Consider the following 19,420-nt stretch of genomic DNA (forward strand, 5'->3'; position numbering starts at 1 on the left):
CGGGCACTGCAGGGGCAATCCCACGCCCGCCCTCCCGCCGTCTTCTCGGACGTTTCGTTTACCAACCCCGTGGCCATTTTCCGGGCCCCGAGCCGAGCCGGCCACCCGTCCGCGCCACGGCGTCAGGGAAGGCCGGCGCTGGCGCTGGCGCTGGCCCTGGCCCCGGCCCTGGCCCCGGCCCCGGCCCCGGCCCCGGCTGGCTGGGAAACGCTCCCGCACCAGCGGGCGCTGGGCAGACACCTCCCGCCGCCTGCACGCAGCCTCCCCTCAAGGGCCGGCGGGAGGGGGCGGGGCGCCTCTGACGAGCTCGAGGAGGCGGGCGCCCCCCCCTCCCCCAATCGCTCCGGCTCGCTGCGAGTGGCCCCCGCCGCCGGGCAGGGCTGTACCGCGGCCGACGGGACCCCCTCACCCTTCCCGGGCCGGGGCGCCGCGGCTCCCGTCTTCGCGCCCCCCCGCCCGCCCCGCCGCCCCCGGGGTCGCCCCCTCCCGCCCTTTCCTTCCACTGACGCAGTCTGTGCCGCACCAGCTCTAACATGGCGGCGAGGCGCTGAGGAGCGCGGGGCGACGCGGGCCGCAAGCGGGGTGAGTGCCGGCGCCGCAGCCGGGCGCGGCCGGGGTCCGGCGCCGTCGCTATGCGGCCGAGCGAGGGCCGAGGCCCAGGCCGCGGCGTGGGAGCTGGGGGCTCGGCGGGGTGGGGGTCGCAGCGTCGCGGGGCCCGAGCCTCGGTCGCGGACGGGGGTGGGAGCCCCGGCCCGCCCAGGGGACTGCCGCGCCTCGGCCCGGCCCGGCCCGGCTGCTGCGGGGCGGGCGTGGGGCAGTCGCGGTCTCCCGCGCACGCCTGCCCGCTCGCAAGGCCCGGCGGGCCGCAGCCGGGGCACCCGGCGCTTTCCTGAGGGGTCGGCCGAGGCGTCCGAGTGAGGGCGGCCCCGGGAGGAAGGGGGGGTGGGAAGCTGCGAGCGGCGCCCGGAGGCAGGTGGGAGGAGGAGGGGTCGGTGAAGCGGAGGACGTGGTCTGGCGAAAACTGCGCTTGGTAGCAGGGTCCGCGAGCCCGAGAATCGCCTCCTGGCAGGCTAGCGAGCCGCGGTCCGGCTGCCGGGCCCCGGTCGGCCTCCCGGGGGCTGCTCGGTGCCTGCTCGGGAGTTTGAATGAGTCCTCCCTCCTCCCCTAGAAGGCGAAGCGAGCGGGCTGTCTGCGTGCCACATGTTCTCCTCCCCTCTGCAGGCCTCTCCGCGGGAAGTGGAGCCTACTGGAGCTGCCGTGCCTGGCAGGAGGGTCCTCTGCCTCTCTCTGTTAAGGATTTCCTAAGGCGCTTCAGGGATTTTTATGAGTAATGAATTTCAGGCTCGTTTTGTTCGCAGCCACGACCAAACTATAAGTACCATGTATATATGGTTGTACTTACAGTCATTGAGGAGGCTTTGAAGGAGAGAGGGCTTCGGAGGAAAAGAAGTTTATTGAAACTTTGAACAAAATATCTATTGTAGTGCTAAACGTTGCCTTACAATTCAGTCACAATTAGAAAAGTTTCTTCCGTAATGATGATAAAGAAGTCACTTTTGCTAGTAGTTGGCTAATATTTCCCTAGTTAAGTTAATTGTATTTTAGTAATCAGATATCTGAGACCTGTTTTAAGAGGAACATGAGACCATTTCTTTTGCATAAAGGCTGTTTTCTAAAATGTATTTTCTTCTTCTGAGAGAATTTTGTTTTTCATGTTTTTATTCTGTATTGCCTGCAGAAGAGGCTGTTCTTTGAACAGAGATACGTGGTTTTAGGCTTGGGTTTGTTTTTTTTGCTTATCTGTCTTCCCCCATTTTGTTTCACTATTCCTATTCATTAATGCATTGGGGTCCAGCATGACTCAAATTTTTAGGTGCTACTGTGATAAAAGTATAAGATAAAAATATGGAAATTACACATGATTAATAAAACATTAGTTTATCTAAACTTGCAGAGCTTGATTTATCAGCTTTAAAAAATTATTATAAAGATTTCAGAAAAAGTACAGTTTCCTGTATATGATGTAGATCTGAAGGGGAACATATGAAGGGTACCAGCATCAGTAATCCTCTAAGAGCACTGTTTGAGACTGTATTTCTTACTAAGACTTACCATTTTTCCAGTCCTCTTCTGGGAAGCAGAAACATTTTTTTTAAATTAGCTAAGCCGTCATCAGGCTGTTATCAAAAAAAGTTTTAATTTTCTTCCCCCTTAGAATCTCAGAAAAGCTGGATTATGAGGGAATTTGGAGTGAAGAATATGTACTGCAGTGGAGGTTTTTACTCTGCTGCAGTATCATGTCTCCACTACCAGTTCACTCCTCCATGCCATGTGCATGCAGGAACCATACTCCTGGAAGCAGGGAGCAAATCTGGCCATCTTCTAATGGAGTGAGATTTAGGTAGGAGGCTGGGAGGAGGGTGGGAAGGGATCTAGAGCTAAAGTAGTTGGGAGGAGAACACAAGAATGAAAGATAATAGAAAAAGCCTTTTTCGGTTATGGTTGGCAAATACAGGTCAGCATTAAGAACTGTCCCCTGCTATTGCATGGTCTTGCCGTATTCTCATCTTCAGTAACAGGGGTAGGAAGGGATTCCACTTCTGAAATTTAGTTTGGGGATCCTAATGAGTAAATAGCTTGGAGATTACACTAGACCCTTTAAAAGATTTTTTTCCTTTTTATACGGTGCTAAAACTTGCCTTAGCAAAAGTTTTGAAATATAAATTCAGTGTTTCAGGCTTACACTAATCCACTTTCTGGTAGAATCAAAATGGGCATGTTTCTTTGCTGGTTCTGGGGGCGTAGTGAACACCAACAAAGGCATTTATTTGTGCACAGACCTGAAAGAAAACACCTGTGTGTTTTCACATATCTTAACAGAGAGAAAAAAAGTACTTTCTGCATAAATTAGGTAACAGAAATTCATGACTAACTCTTGACAGCAAAGCTTTTTCCTTGCTATTGACAAGAGGGTGGTTAGATATTTTAACAATTTTCTTCTTGTAGGTGTCTCTCTCCTCGGAAAACAAAACAAAGGGCATTATCTAGTAGGAACCTGTATTTCTGTTTAAGTGGTTTAAGGGAATGTTACTACCTTCTTGGCTGAATGTTACGTTCTCACAGCTGAGATGTTATAACCAAGTGTGTATTTCTTATATGCTTCAGTACAAGAAGACTGAATTAATGTGAATAACTGCAAAAAATCATACTGAAAGTGATGTAAGTGAACTATGCAGTGCAGTAGTGTTAGGAGCATGTACTGCATGTTTAGTCAGGACCTGTCTGAGGATGGTTTTCTTAAATCTCTCTAAGAGGATAGCAGGCTCTTGCTTCGTGTGCGTGGAAGACAATGGTTGATATTGCCAGGTATCTCTTAGTATTTTTTCCCCTCTAAAAAGGAAAACAAATTATGTCAGTTGTCCAAGAAAGACGTGTAGCATTATTCTAGAGAAGGAGGCCTGATGGAAAGTGGTGTCAATCATGTTTTGCTGGCAAAAGTGTTGAAAGTCTTTTTAGTGGTTGGCTTTTTCCCTCTAAATACTATTAGAAGGAGCAGTCAGGTTGATAACCTGTAATATATGATTTCTGTTGATGAGTAGAAAGTCTTCTTTCATAAATTTCTGAGACCTGTGTAGAACACAAGTGTTTTCTTCCTTTCTTACAGATATGTTAAGTCCACGTGATTGCAAAGACAGCATCCTAAACCTGAAATGTGTTCAAGACTAGTATGTTTTTCCTAAATCTACTGAAAATATTTGTGTGTTATTGATTATTAAAATGAAAAAAAATTAATATCCTAGTTGTCATTGCGAATTCAGAGGTTTTGGTGATAAAACACAGACAAAAAGATGGTGGTCTTTGGGGAAGATGCTGAGGAAATGATTGAGGAGATTGAGCATTTGGCTCGTTGTATTTTTGTTGTTCACACATTCAGTATCATCCTAACACAGCTGGAAGCTCTGACACTGGAATGGAACTAGGAACAAAATTTCAAGTCTCCCATTTCACAATGATACATTAATTTCCAGTTTAATGACCATAAAACGGTTTTAGTCTGTGGCTCTACCGTTGCATCAGGCTGATATGTCCTGCTGCCAGATCTTTTCTTGGAGGGGGAGGAAAGGGTACTTTTTATGCATCTAGGTGGCCACCTATATGAAAGCTAAACACAGTGGATGTATGAGTCCTCCATTCTAGTATCAGCCCACATTTATATTGGTTTCAAGTGACTGGAACCACAGCCTTAGTGAATGTGATATATGTTCAGTATTCACTTTGTGCATTTGTGTTTTCTGGACTCCCAAATTTTGCTTAAAAATATCTTTCTGAAGATTCCAGATGGCTGTCTTTGCAATATAAATCACTGTAGTTTTGTTTTCCTGCATTTGTAGATGGCCTGAAACAAAATGCTAGGAATGTGAATTTATGCACTTTATGTTCACTTTGTTTGGACATTGAATGAAGACCAATGTAGAAGATAATTTTAAATTGATGCAAGGAAACAAATACAAAGGCAAGGTCAAGGAGAAATTAAGAATAGGGGAGAAGCTGATGATGACAGAGGAAGAGGTGAAGGAGTAGAACACAATATATATTTTTCCTGCTGAATACATCTTTGCTCCCAATCTGTTCTGTCCTTTGCAGGGACTGAAACAAATAGGGAGTGCCATGACCGGTTCAGTATAGTTAAAAATAAAGGGGTTTTTCCGCCTCAGAAAACTAGGAAGCACTACTGTATTGCTGCTTGCTGTCAGCTTGTGAGATGCATGACACATAGATTTGAGTTGGTGTGCATCTGTGAGTGCTTTCTAGCCTGTTTCAGTCAAAAGGAGCTAGTTTATATTAAACAGTGTTATTACCAGAACCTTGCTAGTGCAGGTGATTTTGAAAAAAATTCCCCAAGATGTATTTATAAGCATCTCGGCCCTTATGAGTGATAATCTGTGGCAGAGAGATGCTTGTGAACAGTTTGGAATGGCTGTCTTTTTCCCTTGGTACAGATCATTTTGAAGGAGAACAGCTGGCTGCAGACTGGCCGTGAATTGGCCAGCTTTATCCTGAAAATACTTGAATGAAATGATGAGGCTGATGGAGGTGTGAAGGGATGTGAACCCTGACGGACACAGCTGGTGATGCATTGGTTATGGATGCAGCTGTTCTGACAAGAATAAATGTTTTTGATGGATTTGTCAACAAACACAAATCTGCTCTAAGTTGAACTGTAATTCCACTTTCAGAAATAAACCAAACAGGCCTCTCTTGTTAGATATACTGAAGTGGTATTTTGGTTGTTTGGGGATTTTTTTGGGGTTTTTTTGGTATAGTTTCTACTTAGACTTAGTAAGAGGCTCCTCAAACGGGTGGTGGTTGAGAATGATGAATGGCTTGAACATTTCAAGGTAGTACTTAGGTTGTTATATTGTCCCTTCTTACAGAGTATTGGAGGGAAGAAGTGAGCTGACTTCTCAGGATTGCCCTGCTGCATAGCACATTTATGTCTATATGTGTAATGAGCATATTTTGTGTTGACTTGAAAATCATATTCCCTTCACTGGTAGAACTCCATCAAGTTCTCAGTTTAAAAAATGCAAAGTACTGTTGGTTAAGAGTATCTGCATTCTAATTGAAAATAGATTTGAAGAGATAAAGATACAAGTCATGCAAGCCCTATTGTAACCAGACGTATAGGACTATTGAGCTTTACTTGTAATTCTCTGACTTTATTCTTGGTATTTTCAAATTGTTTTCCTTTGTAGGTTCTGCATTTAACATTTATACCCCACGTACTTTCTTTTAATACAGGCGAGTTTTAAATTATCAGTATGTACAAGATTGTGTTTGGTATTAAATACTACATGAATAGATATTAATAGTTTGTGGATCATTAGTAACTAGTAGTTTTCCCTGTAACACTTGGGGCGAAGGTCTGTCTGAAGTAGTACCTGTGCAAAGGGGACTTAAGTATATTGGAAACGCTCAGTTGACTTGTAGGTAGGTGGGATAAATGTCACTGGTATTTTAGCCTGGTTTACTAGGCAACATCAGCTCAAGAGTTGGGTATGTTTACTTGGCCCAGTGTTTGTCCAGTCAGGGTATTCATACTGACCGGTTGACATAAGTCATTTAGAACCAAGTGCAGCTAGTATTTAGGGGATATTATTGGAGTTATTGGAGGATTTAGGGAAAGTGCAGGGGACATTGGAGGTAATGTTTAGGACATGGACTAAACTTAATTTGGTCCACCATTCATGAGACAATGCAGAGGTAGAAAAACATCAAATTGAGCAAAAGTTGGTGAGAATAGAGATTCAGGTAGATTTCTTTATTTCTTGCATCTCTCTCCCACTCAGTTCTCTGCAAAACCGAGTTAAAAACTGATTGATGTAGATATATTGACATTTATTTTACAGTTTAGCTGTAGGCATTATCAATGTTTAAAATAAAAATTGTGTCACATATAAAGACAGTTTGCATTTATTTTGGCTAAAATACCGTATATAAATGTTGTGGCAAACCTCTACATTTCTCAAGCAAATTGCCTGTAAAGCACAAGCTAAATCCCTCCTCCCTCAAGCACTACAGCTAAATGTTTAAAGTTTGGGTACAATCGATCGGTCAGTTGTGGTACTACTGGTTCTTTGATGTCTCAGTTCAGTTAAAACTGTCAGTTCTACCACCAAACAGTATTTATTGTAGCATTTATTTTGAGAGGTTTTCTAGAAAAAAATATGCCCCGGCCCCTCCGTGCCACTGTGCAGTCTGTTCTGCTGCTGATGGTGTGAGCTGGTGGCTGTGCTTGGCGCCTGGTGTTGGTTCTGCCGACAGCCTGTCCCCTCACACCAGTCTCATCTCCCTGCCCTTGCCCATGCTGCCCCAGAGTTTGTGCAGCAGCCTGGTGAGCTAGTCAGCCTTCTGCTAACCTGGTAGCATTGAAGTCCTCTGTTACAGATGTTTTCTCTATTTGTTTCTCTGCCTGGCCACAAAATCTGTTGTGCTAAGAGAAGAGAAAAGATAATTCAGGGAGAGGAGCAAGCAGGCTGAGGCGAGCCTGCTGCTTTTGATGAGTCTCTGGCTTGTGTGAATTAATGTATTTGTTACACAGCTAAGAGGATATCTAGTGAGACTCTGCATGTTTGCAAAGGCTTCTCATGCTAAAGATCACATGAATGATATACCACTGAATGGTGTTTAATTTAGATCAGTCCTGCATTGTTCTTGTGATTTTTCGCTGTGTAATCTTGGCAAAATGTTAGAAGTGATGATGAGCCCAAGTAGGGAGAATATAGACTAGCATGATTACACTGCTGTCTTTTTATTTCTTACAGCCTCTTGTTCATAAGCTGAGAGTGACAGATGGCGACAATTGAATTTTTCGAGGCTGTTCTGCAGCACAGCTCTGAGTGAAGCTTTAGGAGAGAAGTATGCAGTATGTCAGCTACATTTGAGTAGTGTTTTCTGGCAATAAAAAATAATTAGAACTGAAAATTTAGGGATTATGTACCAAATTCTGGAAAAGGTACTCCGGTCTTCCAGATTCTTTTGCCGTCGTTGTTTCTTTTCCCTCTCTGAAGGAATTTGGAGTGGATGGGACTTCAGAAAAGGAGAAGAATATCAGGATTGTACATGATGTTGGAAGGCCAGAGATGCAAATGGGATTAAGACATTGCTTGTTACACAAAAATAAAGGGATTTATATAGTCAGAATTCTCAGTAAAGAATCATAGAATCATTTAGGTTGGAAAAGACCCTTAAATCTTTTCAAAGTCAAACTAAACCAAACGCTACCAAGTCCACCACTAAACTATGTCCCTAAGCACCACATCTACATGTCTTTTAAATACCTCCAGGGATGATGACTCAAAAGAGATAAGCAATGACATAAAAGGAAAAGAAACAATAAAAAACCAAAACAATTTCACTTAGCAGTAGTTGTGGAAGAGCTACATCTTTGTATTTTTTTTTTTCATGTAGAATGGTTTGGATCCTAGTTAGAACAGTTCCTGATAACTGCAGTGACAGGAATCCAGGAAATATATTCCTGAAAAATTGAACACTTGTCTTAACATGACAGTACGTTGGTGATTTGTCAAGTTGTAACCATCATAAGTCATTTTCCACTCTTTGACTGTTCTCTTTATTTGTGGCAAAGGTTCTGGTATTTCTGAAAGTAGGTCTACTTGACTGGTGCAATTATTACTCACCTACAGCAGTTGAAGAAGTTCACCGTCCTGGACTGTTCACGTTTCTGTGCTCCTAGACAAGCAGTATGTTCTCTCTTGCGCAGCTGTAGTTTATGGCCCAAGTAATGGATGGTAACTGAGGTGGACTGAACTGGGTAGTGGACTGCAGCAGCTGGTGTATTCCTGAGGAGAACAGGCCTGATCTGAAGCTGGTAACCGTGACCAGAGGGGTGGGCTTGCATGTGGAGATGGCAGCCTCCTCGGCCACTAACACTGACCCTAACAGAGACTGGAAGTTAGTCTTTTTAAACAGTTGCAAGGCAGTTGGAAAAAGTTCTTTGAGAGCACTCAAGCAAGTTGTTTGGTCTCAAAGCTGTTGGTTTTTTTTTTTTTCTTTTTTATTCCTCTCTGATGTTTGTTTTACCTAGAATGTAGAATTCTACAAGCAGATAACTTAGGTGATTACCTGTGCCATCTGGATAGCAAGAAGACTTGAAGCTTTTTATTATACCCACACCTCACAGTATCTTTTATTTTTGTATTTTCTCATCTGAAGTATGGCACTCGAGTTTAAATTTAATGCTATTCCAGCAACTATGTATAAAATCACTCCTTTGGGTCTACAAAACATGAAAATAACCCAAAATACTTTGTGTTTTCTGAACCTTTAAAAATACTTATGTTTGCTCCCTTTTTTTTTTGTGGTTTACTTTTCTGCAGTTTTGTTGTCTTTATAAAATCTTCTATGTTGACTTATACATTTTACTTTTATTATTTACAGTATTTAAGCTTTTGAAGCCATGGGAGTAAAGGTCCAGAGACCTCGTTGCTTTTTTGACATAGCCATCAACAATGTACCTGGTAAGAAAAGTAAAATATCCATTCATAAAATATCCATTCAGTATCATGATATTCATGTAAGATATATAAGAATAATATCAATACCAGTTAACTTCATAATAAATACGACTTTTTTTTTCTTTTTCTAGCTGGAAGAGTGGTCTTTGAACTGTTTTCAGATGTGTGTCCAAAGACATGTGAGAATTTTCGCTGCCTTTGCACAGGTTTGTAGATTTAAAATTCTGTTTATAATTTTTAGTGTAATACCATGCTAGCTAGTTTGACATCTGTGTTATTTTTCCTGACATTTTCTTACATACAAAAATAAGTACGTAAAACATTGATTCTTGGTTCTCTAGAGATTTAGCTGATTTCTCATACACAATTGATGTAGAATCAAAGCAGTTGTAACTTTTGCTTAGTATGTTGCAGGGAGTACATACTAATCAACTTTAAATACAGACACGGTAAGCTGATTTTCTGTTACTAGCATGGATATTACTGTTCACATTATATGACATCGTCCAGTCTTGAAAGGTAGCCAATAAGAAGTCAACTGTGCAGACTTACTTTTCAGTCTTATGATACTTTGTGGTATTTGAAAGGTATTGCTGGTAAACATTAGTATTCTTTTGTTCTTCATTTTAATTTTTCTTTGTTGTTGGAGACTGGTGATTTCCACTTCTGTTGAAATTCAGATTATTTCTTGAACAAAATACTGTGAAGGTTCTCTCCTGGAAGCATTTCCAGACAGAATTACTGTCCTGTGGACTGCATGCTTTTGTTGAAAATGCTGACAGTTAAGCAAAACTTAAATTTATTATCACATGAATAGTTTTGTGAATACATAAATAGCATACATGCTTTCTATCTTCAGCGTTTTCTGCTTCCTTTCCTTCCAGCTCTGTTATTTGCCAGGTCAAGGCTCTGTAGTTGTTAATACTGAATCAATGAGCAGTACTAATATGATCTGAGTCAGGTGTGGGTGCATAATTACATCCATGTCAAGTTAGCTAGAACACTTAGTGCACCATTCATGATGTCTCCAGGAACGTAGGTATTGTCTGATCTGACGTTAGGTTTACTGGCACAAACTCAGATTATCAAAACTTGTTAACAGATTTGAACCTTAAAGTGATGGCTTTTAATGCCTGTGAGCATGTTATCATGTGAACATGGCATTCTTGATCTGCTGTCAGCTGCCTATAAGTCAGATTATTGCAAAAAGGTGTTACTCCCTGCTACTGCTTTAAATTTTTGACTTGAAGTCTTTCAGCAGCATTTCAGATCAGGAACAAGTACTACTAAGTTTATACTAAATTGTTATTCAAAATCAAATTCAGATGCTGAACGACTTTGCTGCTTTAACATATTTAAGAATATTGAGGAAAATATGTGGTCAGAGTATTTATGATGCTGATCATCAGCAAATTAATTAAAATCTTGTTTTTATTTGTTTTCTTTTTTGGGGGCAGTTTTGAAAAGTATGTGCTGTCTTAAAACAGGCATGAACAGCTCCGTGTTTTCCTGGCATAGCTACATTAGGCATGTGCCAAGTTAGTGGAACAGATACAGCTTCATGTTTATCAAAGTTCTGTCAAAAGTGTCTGTTCTAGCTAGTAAGATCCACATGGAGACACCAGTCTATTACAGATAAGTTCAGTGAACTGCCCTTGATAAAAGCTGCAAGTTTAGTAGCCCAGAAGATGATTGTAGGAAGATAGAGTCTAATGGTTTTCCAACACTGAAAGTAAGAGATCCTTTTCCTTCCAACACACTCCCACTGATTACCTTACTGTTACCTTGAGGTTGGCTCTGCCTTTCACAGGACCCACCATGAGCCATTCATGTTGCTAACTCAGCAGAGACCTTATCTATTTCAGGGTAGCAGGGAAAATAGATAGTGTTGTAGCTGAAGCAGGGAGTCTGCTTACGGGTCTTGAGCACCAGAGCTGATGTAAGGGAGGAGGATGGCAGTTGTAATCATGAGCAGGGGAGGGAACGAGATTCCTTCTTCTTCCCCCTGCTGCTGTGTTTATTTTTGTTGTAAGCTTTTATGGTACCTTAACCATGGCATATTGTAACTGAAGATCTGACTGTTTTCTTGCATGCTTCTGAGCAATGCCAGTTATCTTAAACTGGCTGTTTAATTCTGTCTGTGTGGAAGAGACCGGAGTTGTATACTAATGTCAGTAGGGAGTTCTGGTATAACTGTAGAGGCAGAAGGTAGTTTCTACTCTGCTTTCTTAAAAGCTGGTTTGTTATTAGTATTACAGGTATGCGTTGGCCTCACAAGCTAATTTTTCAGAGCTTAGTAGATGATTTTGATTAAGTGCTTACATAGCACTCTTATAGTGGAGAGAGATTCTGCAGGTGCAGAGAGTGATTTTGTTTTTGTCCCTCCTCTTCTCCTTTAGGTGAAAAGGGTACAGGAAAATCCACCCAAAAGCCATTGCATTACAAAAGTTGTCTGTTTCACAGGGTTGTGAAAGATTTTATGATCCAAGGAGGTGACTTCAGTGAAGGTATGATGTTAATCCTTGAAGAAAACTTGAATACTTACGTAATAGAATGTTGCAGGAGTTCTGTGTAGCATCACTTACTTACACTAATTACTCTGTGATTCAACTGCTTTTTTTCCCTTTGTTCTGTGTAAGAACATTTACATGGAAACTTTATAATACAAACTTACGCAGTGCGTGGACACACACACTTTTGCTCTGTTACTTCAGTACTCGTAGTACTAAGAACTTTCTATTGAAGGGTTTAAATGTGAGGGTAAAATATTGTCTCTGCTGCTGGGAAACAAAAAAGGGAGACTATAATAGACTATATGGGAGAATACTTCCTTGTTTTCCAAGTTTGCTGTGGGACTATTAGATACGTCTTGATGTTCTTTGCATATCTTGAAGGATGTCAGTGGCTTGGATGCGGTTGGATCAGTATTTCATATTACAAAGCATCTTCTGCGTAGTATGACTCTCTTAATCAGTACTTTAAGTTGTAACTGTCACTTTCCTCTTTCAAGGAAATGGCAGGGGAGGAGAATCTATTTATGGTGGCTTTTTTGAAGGTAAGAGTTTCATCAGTCTGCTGTATTTCGGTGTTACTGTAAGCAATCGCCTTTACATTCTGTCATCTGTTCTGTAAACCTGAACTCCATTGTTTTTGTTAAGATTTTATCTGGTCTTAGACGCCTTTGACTGTCCAGTTTAGGTTATTTTATTTTACTTTTAAGATATGAAGCTTTTTAATGAATGAAGAACTAAAACTGAACTCCTGTGTATTTGTTCGTGTTACCAGATTTATATTTTTATAACTGTTTTTAAACGTACACTTTTGGCTTGAGCAGCTAGCGAAAATTTGGGAATTTTCTTTTCTTCCAGTGAAAAAGAGAAAAATGTGATGGAATCGGGTTTCCTTGCAAATCTTTATTTAAAAGAAGGCATAAAGCCCTGCTTTCCTGAACCCCAGAGGAATTAATGATAAAGAGACCATCAGTTTTTTCACAGTCTTGATTCTTTTACAGTCAGTGTTGTAGAAGAATTACCCCTTCTGCACTGAAGGGTGTTTCTCAGCCCATGTTTGTCCGGAATGTAGTGGAGCATCTGTGTGTTTCTTGGAGCAGTTTTTGTATTACACCTAAGCCTATGTGAAGGCTATCTGCCACCAGCAGGAGTAGTTTTGCCCCTCCCTCCCACTTTTCTTCTAACATTGGTTCTTGTCTGAGCTTGCAGCAATCAATCAAAAGACTTATTCACTATTTTAGTAGGGCCAGGCTACAATTTTATATCAGACCTTGAGTTGAGTCAACAGTTTGCAACTGCCAAAAGAGGGAGGAGGCAGTAGCTTGCGCCGACTCTCATTTAGATCAAATTTTCAGCTGATTTGGCTTGCTAAAAAGCCCCAAAACTATGGCAGCAATAAAAAGTATTTATTTCCATATTAGTGACTGGACCCAGTTCAGTACTTTGGCAAGCATCAGGACCAACACAAATGAGTAGCTGGGTTTGAGGAAATGGGTGGTTGGAGGAGATGGACGAAGGAACAAAACCTCTACCTACCTTCTGGCAACTGCAGGCTGGCTGTTCAACTCGGCCACAGTATGAAACTGAATTCATGGGAGTTTCTGCTTTTGTGGATCCCTTAACCACCTCTCTGTAGGATTAGATTGACCCTTGATGCTGTGCCAGACAGCAGTTGTACAGATGACTGGAGAGTGAGTGGGACTATCCCTTTCACTGCCAGTGATGCAGTGTGATGTGAAACCATACAGATAGCATACTTTTCTTCTTTGTTAATGCTTGCTCCCATCATCTGTATCTAAACAATATTGAGCAAACTTCCTCTGTCTGAAGAGTTTGGATGTCCCAACAGCCTTTATGGTGTTTTGGGAAAGGAGGGAGATAGGATAATCTTTTACAGATGTCTTAAATGAAGAATAGTTAATAATGACATTTCACAGTTTCATTGGGATTTTGTTTGAACTGTTACAATGATTTGCTCATCAGAATAGGATTCATTCAAGTTGAACTTATTTTCTTAATGGCCAGCTTGATAAGTTCATATGTATGTCTGACAAACAGAAGTTGTTCGGGATTGCTATCGAACTGGATACCCATGTGTATTAAACAATCATAAAACGTTACTAACAGGTTTATTTAATACGGATGAGTTTACTTAGATTATAGCATTTACCTCAGCATATGTGGTATGTTTAAAGTAACTGAAAACGCTTTCTTTAGATGAAAGCTTTGCTGTAAAGCACAACAAAGAATTTCTCCTGTCAATGGCCAACCGAGGGAAAGATACAAATGGTTCACAGTTCTTTATGTAAGTATTGTACTGTCCCGAAATTTGTGTGTGGTTTGCTGCTTTTAATCTATAAAGTTAATTCTTTTAAATATGAAGATTAGCTCCTGTGTAAACCCGAAGATGATGGTTTTTCACAAAGTTGCGTGGAAGTAGCCATTTTCCTAATGCGCTGTTTAGAGTGCCTGACCGGTTTTGTCACTATTGTGTTTAGTGCTTATTGTATGTGCAAAAGAGCTTTTGGTAGTTTTCAGTAGCTGTGTTCTAACTTGGGCAAGAAAACAAACCTGTTAGTTCCTTGTAGAACTCTATCACTTTTTTCTGATAAGTGTTGTCTGTAAGGAAGCAAAACATCTCGGGGGGTTCTCAAAGTAGTAGAGGATTTTTTTTGTCACAAAACAACTTTCCAATGCAGTCTCATTTACAGTTAAAACTTAAATTCTTACAGTACATTGCCGTAGACTCTTCTTAAATCTAATTTATCTACAGAAAACATTCTTGAAATATATCACTCTTACCAGTGTTTTGTGACCAATTAGGTCACATGGTGAGTTGTAGATGTCACTTACCATTAGACCCTTATTTTGGGATTTCTGACTGATGATTACTGTCATTATCCCAGTGTTTCACTTCTGCCATGGTTGACATCTGTATGCCTTAGTAATGCTAGTGTAGGGGAAAGCTGAGAGAAAGTCAATTCTACTTCTATGTCAAGCAATCTGTGCATACAGATACTTTTTCTTCCTTTGATTTCTGATTATTTTATAATGTATAGAAGGTTATTTGCAGTTTTCCTGCTCTGAGTCAGTTGCCTTAATTTTTATATCTGCTTCTGGTAGTATTTATATAATTTAATAAGTAGAATACTTATTACATCCTATATGGGGATGCTGTCTGAAAATTTATGTGCACTATTGTTTGTTCAGTAAAATGTGATAAAGTAATGAATAGGTAGTTTAATGTATAAAACATTAAATACTTCTAACTGCACACAGACTTAGTAATATATATTGGTTCTGTTCAATTTTGTTAGTTCACTCGAAGTAACTTTCACCTGCATATGTGTATATGACATGCTTCAAATGCTGACTGCCTTCCACTAATACTGACTTTGTTTTTCTCTTAAAATCTGGAAACAACAGAACAACTAAACCTACACCTCACTTAGATGGGTAAATATGTTATCTTGTTCTTATGTTTCTTTGGGAACTGCCTTGAGAAAATTAAGTACTAAGAGTTCTTTCTTTTTTTTAAATTCTTCAGACATCATGTTGTTTTTGGACAAGTCATCTCAGGTCAGGAAGTTGTGAGAGAAATAGAAAACCAGAAAACAGATGCATCTAGTAAGCCATATGCTGAAGTACGCATACTGAGTTGTGGAGAATTAATTCCAAAATCCAAAGGTAAAGTTGAACTGTACACTTACATAGATGCAAACTGAGGTAATTTTGCTCATTTTCTTCCCTGTAGGTTGCTTATAAAAATATTTACAAACTTATTTGTGATGGATGGAGGGGCAGGTGGTGAAAAAGTGAAGAACATTGCAGTACAGTTTCTCTTCTTAAAAACTTAGAAGGTGTTGATGCAGAAGACATTAAAGAAACATCATATGTGCTTTCTGCAAAGCTTCTCCCGTCTTGGATTTCCTTACACTAGCTAAACTTTAGTACAAAGCTGGCAAGCACTTGTCCGATAGAGTGCTATGTTAAGATTGATGGCAGTCTGACTTTGTTTGATAACTGCTGCTTTTTTGTAGGTCTTGAACTTATTTCAAGTTTCTTTCAGGTAAATCTTCAGAACAGGCACTTAAAGTAGAAAAGCCTGGAATTGCCCTTTAGCAGATACCCTTTTAAGTTACTATAAACAATGTTCTTGAACAGGAATATGACAGAACCTGGCTTTCTTTCTGGAAAGGATGCCCTGCTCTGCCATTCCAGAGCTGAACATGGTATTGGAGATTGGATTCTGCTTCTCTTACAAAATAAGGCTTAATCTAAGATGTTGCTGTCAGTCTGGAGAATCTCATTAGAGGAAACCTAGGATGCATATTTGGTAGGAACTATGATAGGATTCATCATGCTTTTTCATTTGTAGCACCTTCTGCTGATGTGTACTGTGAAGGGTTGCACCAAGGATGTTGAAGCACAAGACGAGAAATTGTTTCTTTGGCCTAAGGAAAATACAGGCATTCCAGCTTGAGCTGATTAGGTTTTCCTCTCCTTTTTGATGCAGTTCTTTGTTCACTTGTTGAGATGTCTAGCAGAAGGACTTTGGAGTCTGAAGTGATCTTTTCAATACCTCAGAATTCCAAGCAGAGTTATCTTACGGCTCCTGACTTCTCAAAGGTTCTAGAACTTCTTAGATTAACTCAGAAGTCACCCTGCATGTTTGGACATAGTTTTGTTTTTCTGGACAGTACTTGGGAGCTTGGTATCTGTTAGAAAATGCACAGGTGGCATAGCTTAGAAAATAAAATAAAACAATGCAGATACAGAATGGGTGAAGTTAGTGGGTGAGATACCCACTCTGTATATATGTCTTCCTTGGTTTGTCACACTGCCTTTTTGGTCCACTCTAGAACACTTAAAATTGAATGACTGAATGAAAGTTTTGGCACACAGCAGTCTGACTTAAAGCCATTAGGCAGGGCTTTAAAGTTCTTGTCATGAAAAGAGTAAGTAAAATAAATACAAAAAGTTTTTTTTTCCTTTAACTTCTTCTAAAAGAATAGGCTTCTGGTCCTACCCATTTGTCCGTGTCCTTGTACCTCTTTGCCTCAGTACTGCTAGGATCCTGGAGACTCTGCTTCCTGTAGCTGGGCTGGTGTGCCACAGAGGGAAATTGATACCAGGGCGATGGGATAGCCCATTCAGCTGACTGTAAGGCACAGTACTAAGTAATGGTGGGCAGCAGGAGTGTTTGGAGAACAAGAGGCCTTAGGCACCAGGATTGGGCAGGTGGAGGGTCAAGCTGAGTGCTGGGAGATGTGCGCCCTAATGGGCACTAATGCAGAGCCAGCCTGATGAAGGTGCTACCTGACAGACTGTGATGGAGATCCTGGTGAGTGGAGAATCCTACTATTGAAAGGAAAAGGCTGTCTGTAGGACCTGCAAAGGGAGATCCGCGGCTACGGTGAGAGAAGATAGTATGGCTGAAACTGTTTGCTAAATGCAGAACAGGGATGGGCTGTGCTGACCTGAGGCAGTGGAGATAGGAGGAAGTGTTTGCCATCACATCAGCAGAAGGAAATTTGCCAAGCAGCAGTCCAAACCTGACAAGTGGAGCAGGAGAGGCCCTTGGACCTGACAATATATGGAAGAGGCCAGGGAATCCAGATAGGAGGAGCAGTTTCTGGGAGGTGAGCAGTGTCATAGAAGAGTATCAGCAGAGAGTCATCTAACAGTGGAATTGTTTGTAGCATATGACTATGGGAGGCAAAAGGGAACTGATACTGTGAAATATGAGGCAGTTACCAGAGGAGACTGCTTCTAAGAATTTGTTGTTAAGACAAAGGAATAAGGAGGTTACAAGTGAGGAAAGTATAATGGCGAATTTCTGTGGGAGGGTACATTATGATAGCAAGGCTTAAACTGAAATATTTATTGTATAAGCTTTTCTGGTAAGCGACACAAATGCAGGAATTAGACAAGTCTTTATGGAATGAAAATAGAACTCGTTCTATTAGGGTTCAGCAGGAAAGCCAAGATGATACTAGCAGAAGGAATTACAGTAGAAGTTAGATGCTTGGTATAAGTGTTTAACGTAAAAGTTGAGGAAAGGCGATCAGGTTTTCGAGTATTATAATGAATATCCAGATGAAGTGCTTTATGAAGAAGCAAAGTTGTGTCTTTGTATAGAGGAAATGGATTTATTTAGGGATGAGTGGATGATGACTTGACTGAGCTAACTTACTGGACGCCATGTGAATTCAGTGATACAGCGATCACAATTACAGTGTTGCACAGGCCTGGATCAGAAGCTGTCACCTAGGATTTGAGAGGGTGAACACCTAGAAAAGTGGAATGTTTGTCAGCTTTTCCTTTGTGGTTTTTTTTCTTTTTTATTCCTTGAAGTTAGAGGTGTTAGTGAAAATGAAAAAGGGAAGATATAATTATGAAAGAAGAATCTCTCTGGCCAAGTGGTATTTTTAGAAAATTGTTAAGTTCCACAGCAAATCCTAAAAGCTGGGAGGAAAAAAAGAAAAAAGTGTTAAGCCACTATTCAGAAAGGTTGTCATGGACTAGCTAAACTACTATAATTCTCAAGAAAAGCTGTGGAACAAGCACCATAGCATTTTTTTTTAAGACAAATAGGAATTTGATACTAATTGACAAAGTTTTCTAGAGAGGGGTCTAGTCAAACTTGTCTGCTTTGTTTGAGATCATGACTTTGGTTAATCAAAGATGTATCTAGGATGTTTTCAAGAATGTAAGACACTGACATTCTGATTAAAAAGAAACAAAATTAAACAGCTTTATGCGTTGGGGGAGTTTTTAATAAGAGCCTCTAATGAAGATTTCTCATGAAAAGTGTATTTCTAGGGGATTCTACACAGAGCAGCGCTAGGCTTGATTCATGGTGTTCATTGATGTTATAGATGTCCCTGTAGAATCACTGCTTGTAAAACTTTGCTTTCTGCAATTGAGGCAGATTATTGATACAGTTAATTTTCTTTCTGGTAGCTGGTGTAGTGCTGTGTTTTGGATTTGGGATGAAAATAATGGTTTTAGTTGTTGCTAGGCAGTCAAGAATTCTTCAGGTTCTCACACTGGCCTGGCCTGCCTGGTGCATGGGAAGCTGGCAGGGGACACAGCTGGGACAGCTAACCCAAACTGGCCAAAGGGGATATTCCATACCATCTGATGTCATGTTTGGTATATAAACTGGGAGAGTTGGCTGGGGTGCAGCAATCGCTGCTTGGGGACGAGCTGCGTATCATTCATCTGGTGGTGAGAAATTGCATTTGTGCATCACTTGTTTTGTATATACGTTAATATTACTATCATTAATATTCTTATCTCTTCCTTTGCTTTCCTATTAAACTGTCTATCTGAACCCACGAGTTTTTACTTTTTTCCATTCTCTTCCCCATCCTACGGCAGGGGGAGGGGGGGGAGTAAGTGAGCAGCTGTCTGGTGCTTAGTTGCTGGCTGGGGTTAGACCACAACAGTCCTTTTTGTTGCCCAGCGTGGGGCTCGAAGGGTTTGTGATAATAACAGGTTAGTCAGAGCATATTAAGGGTTGTAGACCTGTTAACGGTTGCAGGTGTCAGGTACAAATTATCAAGCACTGATAGAGTGCAAAGTTACACATATAGGAATCAGGAAATATCTATGGAATAAAAGCAGTCTTAGAAAGTGGTGATTCTGGTAAGTCACATCTTACCTGGACTTTTGATTCGTGTGTCTTCCCTTTCCTGTTTTCTTACCCATTCAGCCCCTGGACTACTCACTTCTTCTGCAAGCTTGTTAGACATAGTTAGCCCCCTTCTCACAAGCTGGTTGCTACAAACAGTTGTTTCAGACCTTTCAGTTCCAGATTATTTTTTTCCTTGTCCTAATGAACTGGCCATGAGGCATAAACTTGTT

General features: G+C 41.0%; 1 protein-coding gene across 3 annotated transcripts in view; it reads left to right on the forward strand.

The window, feature by feature from the left end:
• The first annotated feature begins 318 nt into the window (after nt 1-318).
• The window catches only part of PPIG (peptidylprolyl isomerase G), a 29,568-nt gene continuing 10,466 nt past the window's right edge, over nt 319-19,420 (forward strand). The window contains exons 1-8 of one of the 3 annotated variants that reach the window (XM_075429837.1): nt 319-582; nt 8,962-9,041; nt 9,170-9,244; nt 11,438-11,545; nt 12,049-12,093; nt 13,766-13,853; nt 14,975-15,004; nt 15,096-15,235. In XM_075429837.1, coding sequence (XP_075285952.1) covers nt 8,981-9,041; nt 9,170-9,244; nt 11,438-11,545; nt 12,049-12,093; nt 13,766-13,853; nt 14,975-15,004; nt 15,096-15,235 — 547 coding nt within the window. In that variant the 5' untranslated portion in view covers nt 319-582; nt 8,962-8,980. Of the gene's footprint in view, nt 583-1,302; nt 1,328-8,961; nt 9,042-9,168; nt 9,245-11,437; nt 11,546-12,048; nt 12,094-13,765; nt 13,854-14,974; nt 15,005-15,095; nt 15,236-19,420 lie in introns of those variants that run through there. The other 2 variants (XM_075429838.1, XM_075429839.1) reach the window with 2 other exon arrangements.

Source organism: Opisthocomus hoazin, chromosome 9, assembly GCF_030867145.1.
Source record: "Opisthocomus hoazin isolate bOpiHoa1 chromosome 9, bOpiHoa1.hap1, whole genome shotgun sequence".
In the NCBI taxonomy this organism is placed as follows: Eukaryota; Metazoa; Chordata; class Aves; order Opisthocomiformes; family Opisthocomidae; genus Opisthocomus; species Opisthocomus hoazin.